Source organism: Magallana gigas, chromosome 8 (assembly GCF_963853765.1).
Source record: "Magallana gigas chromosome 8, xbMagGiga1.1, whole genome shotgun sequence".
NCBI classification, from domain to species: domain Eukaryota; kingdom Metazoa; phylum Mollusca; class Bivalvia; order Ostreida; family Ostreidae; genus Magallana; species Magallana gigas.
The window spans coordinates 2,553,460-2,561,157 of record NC_088860.1 but is presented as its reverse complement, the minus strand read 5'-3'; the positions used below and the strand labels follow the sequence as shown (position 1 = coordinate 2,561,157).

At 35.4% G+C, this 7,698-nt stretch overlaps 1 protein-coding gene across 1 annotated transcript; it reads right to left on the bottom strand.

The window, feature by feature from the left end:
* Positions 1-616: 616 nt before the first annotated feature.
* On the bottom strand, positions 617-4,518 carry LOC105328725 (4-hydroxy-2-oxoglutarate aldolase, mitochondrial). The gene is made up of 7 exons (XM_034471264.2): positions 4,159-4,518; positions 3,690-3,818; positions 3,342-3,469; positions 3,084-3,218; positions 2,185-2,281; positions 1,714-1,847; positions 617-1,365 (listed from the first exon to the last, which is right to left on the bottom strand). The coding sequence occupies exons 1-7, from the start codon at positions 4,400-4,402 to the stop codon at positions 1,213-1,215; spliced, it is 1,020 nt and encodes a 339-aa protein (XP_034327155.2). The 5' UTR covers positions 4,403-4,518; the 3' UTR covers positions 617-1,212.
* Between the last annotated feature and the right edge of the window lie 3,180 nt (positions 4,519-7,698).

Here is a 7,698-nt window from a genome sequence, read left to right as displayed (position 1 = left end):
GAAAATTTTGACGAGTATAAAAATAGGATATTTTTAAAAATCTCTGTTTCATTAACATAGAAACACTATATTCATTTTTTTCTCCAAATGTTTTCGAGATTGCTTTAAATTGTAATTTTACCATCATTTGCCTGTAACCATTGCAATCTGTCCCCATAGAAACAATTGAAGGTTGTTTTGTTTCGTTGCTTTTACCGGTACATCGATGCCATACAGTTTATATATTTACATGTAATTTAAAAGATGGAAAGATATATTATATTATTTGAATTCTGATGTTCTATGATGAACTTTGATCTCCTTTTAGCTTTTTTCCTGACTACGTGGGACCATGATCTGATCAAACTTGAATTACCTTACATCAGAAAGCTTATGCAATTTTTATTTTAAAAATCATAAATTAGCAAAAATTTTCTTATTAATTGAATTATCTTTCATATCTATAGAAGGCTTGGTCCATTATTAGAACAGTCACGAGAGTCCTTTGACCCAAAAGGTACGAATACAACCTATCACCTAAACAATTGAGGGATAGTTCTCTGTTAGAGAAATTAAATAATAATGAATTAAGCATAATGTCTCCAAAATATTTATTTGGACCTGGTATATAAACACATTTCTTTGAATTCACATACATGTACAAATAAACCATTGATAAATTAGATAAAATTGTAAATGTATAAAAAGAAAATGTAATAATCCATAAATTTATTTTTATAACCAAAGACCTCTATCAATGCATAATTTTCCTTAAAAAATTTATCGAAATATATCTGTAATATACTTGCATATAATATATACAACACTATATGTACAGTGTATTGATTCATGAAGTACATAACATTTGTATTATACAAAATATTGTTACATTTAGCAGCGTATTCTCAGTATACAACTCAATAAAGATAGAATTAAAGTGATTTCTATATTCAATATAACCATTGCTACCCATAACCTAATATGTGCAATTTTCTCAAGATACAGGTACACAACAAAGGCCAGTGTAACTGTTTCGCATTTTTTTTTTTGCAAAACAGCTACAAGGATTTGTGAAGTACATTGTATTGAGAAATAGAAAACACTGAATATCTGTGATGTAGTTCCAACTTGCAATAAAACTGTATTTCATCTGTGAGGGCTCACATAATCAATGTAGCCCCCCAACCCAACTCAACATTTGTATTATGTGTGTATCAGTAAAATCTTCCATGGTCAGTGAATAAATCCGGATAATTTAAACACAGTCCGCATTATCTCCTCCTGCTCACTTGTGATTGGCTGTAACGGTGACCTGACTGGTCCTCCATAGTAACCAAACCACTCCATAGCAACCTTCAGGCCTGGTACTCCGAACCTCTTGGTTACCTGTGGATGACATAAAACCGTATTTCTCAATAAATATGATTGTACCGAGAGAAGTGACCCATTACATTGTATACAGGGTAAAACTTACTAAGGATTCCTTATTTTACATCAAATTGTTTAATTCTGCAAAACTGTACCATATTGCAAGAATTCATAAAGCCTGAACAACATTCTTTTGCTGTAACTTTAAATAGTTAACAACAGCCGGGAAATAAAGCTATATATCAAAATCCACAAGGGCTGCTTCTCTCCATATGATGGGGCATTTATTCCTTGCCTACAGCCTAATGCATCGAACATGGAAGATAAGTAATTCCTGACATATAATTAAGAATGTACAGTACTCACACAGGCATTAGGAGCCACGATCCTCTGCTGTAGGTTTGTGGCCTCCTTCAGTTTCCCCTGTTTGTACAGCTGCTCCAGATCACAGAGTTCTTGTCCCAACATATTGGCCGCTCCACAAACCCCACCCACACAACCTACAACAGAAGTATGGCACTCAGAGGGTTTGAACTTGAAGAATTTGCAATATGCAGAGCAAAGCAAATGTTGTCAACAATAATGGTGTCGGAGAGAGAGAGAGAGAGAGAGAGAGAGAGAGAGAGAGAGAGAGAGAGAGAGAGAAAAACAAGTTTTGATGATATTTTTACTTTGAATTTTGTGATTTTGCATGTACTGGTATTTATGGAAGTAATAAACTGAGCATCTTCGCTAGCCAAGGGTTTTCGGTCCACTTTGCTCCCCATAAACAGAACAAAGTGGACCGAAAACCCTTGGCTAGCGAAGATGTAAACTGAGATCCTCATGAGTACCTACCTATGAGATAAGCAGGAAGTAAGAAGCCAGCAGACCCTGCCATGATTTGGAAGTCATTACTCTGGGTGCTTATAACTAGGTGGGCTAGCTTTGCAATCTAAATAGAAAATATAAAAACAAATCAGGGACAATAACTCTTTCCATGTTCTGCAACCCATTCCTAGACATTTTTAAAAACTAAGCAATGTGTAGAATTACACAAATGTCACAGGAAAGGTTTGGTAATTGATGTACATGCATTAAATGTTCCAAAGTCTTGATATATGAATGCACAATGGTACTGTATAAGTGTAAAATCAGTAAATTTCATGGGGGCCAATATTTTGTTGGGTTAAGCTTTAATATAATTTAAATAAATACATGTATAATGAATTATAACTATGTTTTATAAATTGGTGAGAATGAAAATATAGGGTTAAAGGGATCCACAAAAGTCACAAATACTAATATTTACATTTGCAAGTATGTTTCCTTACATGAACCTACATACGAAAAAAAAAACACCTTCATTTTTGTGTGAACTTATTAATGGGTCAAGAGGTCATATCTGTACGTAACAATGATCAACACACGCTTTTTAATGGTTTCATTATTCTACACTCAAAAACATGAATATATTAATTATTAAGAACAGCCCTTTTTAAACATGAATATATTAGTAAGAAACAACAATGTTAAAAGTTCACCAGGATTTTGAACCTGTTTGGTACATGGTCAAATCGTCTACGAAGCCCATTGAGCTTCACAGTATCTTATCACATGACTAACCAAGTTTATATCCCGCTGAACTCTTTAACTTGCTATTTCTTAAATGATTCCACAGGGCAACACTGTGAGGTGAACTAACATACTGCAACAAGACAAAGTGAATGAGATCAGTCTCCATCAACAACACTTACATCTCCCCCACTGTCCTTCAGACCGATTATGTTGGGATGACATGATAGGACAATAATGACCTCAGGGTCAAGGTCAATGCCAGTGTTACCGGGGACGCTGTACAGCAGTATAGGTATCTTACTGTCATCAGCAACCTACAACAGTGGTCAAACAAATAAAACATCATAACCCCAAATATTTAATCAAAGTATAATGTCTTAGAGGTACAGCTTAGATTATGGTAATAAGAAGAGTAATTTATATAATTTAAACAATACCTTAGTGAAATGGCTGATCAGTGCCCTGTTGTGCATGCCACCCTTGTAATAACTAGGGGTTACGACAAGGGCAGCGTCGGCTCCTACATCTGCCATCCGATTGGTCATCTCTATGGTATCTCTGGTAGCTACAAATAGTCAGCAACATTTACCATTTACGGTCAATAATCTACCCACTAGTGACAGTTTAATAAAATTTGCAATGTTCTCTTTAAAAAGGCAATTAATTACACTGTAAGACTTGCACTGACAACCAGAGCACTAGGGTTTTTGTATAGAAGGAATTATTTATTAATACCCGGTATTATATCAAAGAAATCATTTCCTGACATCAGATCATTAACTCACATTCACACCCAGACCCCGCCAGAATGACCTTGCCCGGGGCGGCAGCTTTGACGACGTGTTCCACCACTTTGATCCTCTCCTCGGCTGTTTGGTATACATACTCCCCATTGGATCCTTGGACTACATACCCTACAAAATCACACAGTACAGGTGAATTATAACCGTCTCTACCTGGATGCACTTCGCTGGTTCTTCATAGACACAGTCTGTACCATTTTAAGAAAAATACCCAGTTATGTTTTGAAATAAAACAAAATATTGTTTGATGCAACGTGCTGTCAGGATATAGAAATTTTAAGCATTATGAATTAATATTTTACACATGCATGGTTACCAAATTATAATGTAGATGTCATCGTAGTGTCATATTTGTAGATGAAGTTTTTTCTAGAGCTAAAGTCCCAGCTAACAAATAATGAGTAATTGCTCTCATCACCACTTGATCAGCTGTTGATGATTGTTACCTTACCCCCAAACGGTATCTTGTTCCACTTCTGCATGTTTTCGGTCAGCTTGTCGAAGGCAATACTCTCGTCCTTGTTGAACGGGGTGGCTATGGGAGGGTAGATCCCGCTCACATCCAGCCGTCCACTGCTGGTGCTGGACAGCCTGGAAACCGACATCACAACTGTCGCCGTCCTAGGAGCCCTCCCCGGCGTAATAAATCCCGACCCCGCGCAATACCTGGTCAGATTGGATACAGCTCGCCTCATCTCGCTGAAGTGCTGACGCGGTGTTATTTGTCACACAGCCAGATCGGGTGTTTTTACAAAAATTCTCTGTCACGGACGACCTAGCTCTTGAGACGCAGCAGAAAATATGAAAGTGAAAGTAGCACATGCTTCCGGTATATTAAGAGAGCGGGAAATTTAAAATTCGCAGTTTTAAAGGAAGTGAACATGAAAAAATTATCAAGGGTTCAAATTTGTCTGTTTTATGTGTATAATGATATCTGAAAACCGTTTAGACATAGCTTTCCTCAGTAAAAATATATACCACTTAGAATAACTAATTCTTGCAATCCTTATCCATGAGCGCTGCCATATTGTTAAAATCATTACCTCCCTGCTGGGTTATCTCTAAGCATCTAAGAGAGGGCAGCACTGATGCTGCCGTCAGTGAGACACATTGCATTTTTACACACGTTTAGTAACAGAGATAAAATGCCATCATCAAAATGTGAATGGAAACTTGAAAAGAATGTAAAGAGTTGTCATTTTAAACAGTGTTTATGGAGGAAGATTTTGGATCTCAGAATGATGCATTCCCACCAGCAGTTAATGTGACATGTAACTAGAATGGAATGTCCGTGGATCAGTGTTATTGTGACCTATTTTTTCTTGCACTCGGGAATTTCTTGTTTATGAGTTTGAACATTATGTGTGCTACATAAATGAGCACACAAGGTGCATTGCACAGCATCCTGACTTTTAAAAAGTGTCTTAGCCTAGTCCTGTTATTCTTCTGACAGCATAAACAGAACCGGCGTACATATCATCAGGATCTTATGTATAAAAAAAAAAACAAATCAGAAAAATTTCCAGGGCATTTAAATAAAAAGTAACGTACGGTAAGAAACCCCACAAAGAAAATGAAATTACAATTTCATATTGATTTAAATTGAAATCTAAAAACAGCATTTTATTTATGTAAACACTGACTGCCACATGCATCTCCGTACAAACATCTGGAATGTGATGGTCTTATATTTCACAAATTAATTTATCTATATTCATTTCTTGTACAAATCATAAATAGTTATCTGAGGTTCATTTATAGAAATGTACAGTGAGGTTGCCATAACGAATCGTCTCCATTAACGAATCACTTTCAGATAAACAATTCTGTATTTTTCTATTAAAGGTTCAATACTTAACTTAACATATCCTGTTATGTAGAGTTATTCTTGTTTTAATTATTTATCATAAAATTATTAAATTTTATATTGGGTGCGTTCAGAGTATTTCCAGTGGTACCAATACCTTTTTGCCAATGGTAACAATTTGTGCCATTGGTGCCATTGGACCCATATATACTCTGAACGAGTTTTGGGGTACAGATAGTGGGAAATTTACCAGTGTTAACAATGGTACCTTTGGTGTACCGTTGTTAACACTGGCTGATTATTTAGCGGAAAATGTCAAACCAAGATGCAATTTTTTTGCCCCGTTGATCATTTTGCACCAAAAGGATACATTCAGAAATATAATTTGTGTACAATAAAGTATTTTTTTCTCACTTTTTTCTTTCTTTGGAAAAACATGGCCAGAGTGAGTCATTAATACTATGCGATTACTATAATACCATAATATAGACACCCGATGATTTTGATACCGTTTGTCCCGGGACACATTTGAAAGTCAATGCTATGGTTAATACCGACAACAATCTAAATGGCCCACCCCTAATGTTGAAAAGGAACTATTGGTGTTTTGTGGAAGCTACGTTTGGGAGTTTTCGATGTATGGCTGATCGGTTTTAGAACATCTTCAAAAGGAAGTTTTTTGATAGAGTATATTCTCCTCCTTAAAAAATAATAAGGCCGAATAGATAGTCTACATCACAATGAGGAAAATAATTGGAGAAAACTTTTAATTTCAAAATGTTTCTGGTGCTTTAGATGGCAGTCATATTCCAACCAATGTCCCCAAACACATGCAACATGCCTATATATAAGTAAAGAAATTTTATTCAGTTGTATTTTTGGTATGTTACAATGCTTATAAAGAATTGTTCAGCTACAACAAGGTTTAAGGTGGAAAAAGCTGTGGAATTAATCTGTTTCCTTCAATGCATATAAAATATCCGCCATTTTTGTGACGTCAGAAAAAAAGTTACCATCGCTAACAGAGCTCTAGATCGTCTGCAGAAATGTCTACCTATGGTAAATTTTATCGGCAAACATTGGTACCGTTGGCATACCAATGGTATAAAAAATTACCAGTGGTAACTTTTGTCTGCCAACGGCAGTACTCTGAACGCACCCATAGTTTTATGTCGTAATTTCTAAACAAACATGAACAAGCTTTTTGAAGACGCAGACAAAAAGCATGCGTGCAGCTGACTACTTTCACTTTTCGGTTGAGCTCTGATGTGAACGGCTCATTGTATGTAAGCATATTTGGTACAGATGTTTAATAAAATTATCTGTCTACAAGCACTGAAAGCGTCAAACAATTTCTTAATCAGAGAATAATCATATTAGCTAATATGTTTTACGGTGTGACCGTTGGGGCGAGCGCAGAAGGAGCCACACATATGTCATCATTGTTAAATGCAACCCGTGGACTTAACCAAACCAAAAAAAATTTGGCTTTGTCTCGAAAACTTTTACCACCGCAAGGAACCGGAAGATATCAAACTTTTATTCCAATGGTCCCTTCCTAGGCTTATACACTTACACAAAAAAATACCACTGAGCATTAATAAAATGTTAAACAGACCTATTAAAATATTTTGATAAACACAAAGCCGGTTTTTTTTTATTTTTTATCTCTACTTTACCTTTTAATAATGATCATTAAAATCAATAAATTGTGTGTCTGTGTTATTTCTCATTTTGTTCCTTGTTGTTACCGGTGTTTTAATTATTTTCCTGTGTGACATCAATTTTGTTTTTAATCTTTTTAATTTTTGTACGCTATATAAGCGTTGTAGACATATGTGCCCTCCCCCTCTTTTTAGTGTGTGATCTCCAATATTATTGAAAGGTTTGACCACATATGCAACTATAACAAATACATGTAGATATTTTTACAGTTTAATTTTTTTCTTTTATTTATTCATTACAAAATGACGTGGCTACACGTAGATCTAATAACGATTAGACTTTTCTTTTTTAATAATTTTTGTCACCTACCTAACGTATACAATGATTAGATCAATATGACAATAAATTTAGCATGGAACTTGCATGTGTATTTACTAAGCAAAAAAAAAATCATCAAAACAAAACTAATCAGCCAAAGAGTCACCGTTAATAGCGAGCGCAGTATCAGTATTAACGGTG

What these genes read in the sequence shown, in the direction of transcription:
- LOC105328725 (XM_034471264.2), bottom strand. Translation starts at nt 4,402, where the DNA reads ATGAGGCGAGCTGTATCCAATCTGACCAGGTATTGCGCGGGGTCGGGA. An exon ending in TGAAGGACAGTGGGGGAGAT is followed by an intron (nt 2,282 to 3,083) that starts GTAAGTGTTGTT and finishes TTTTCTATTTAG; the next exon opens with ATTGCAAAGCTAGCCCACCT. An exon ending in TCGTGGCTCCTAATGCCTGT is followed by an intron (nt 1,366 to 1,713) that starts GTGAGTACTGTA and finishes TGTCATCCACAG; the next exon opens with GTAACCAAGAGGTTCGGAGT.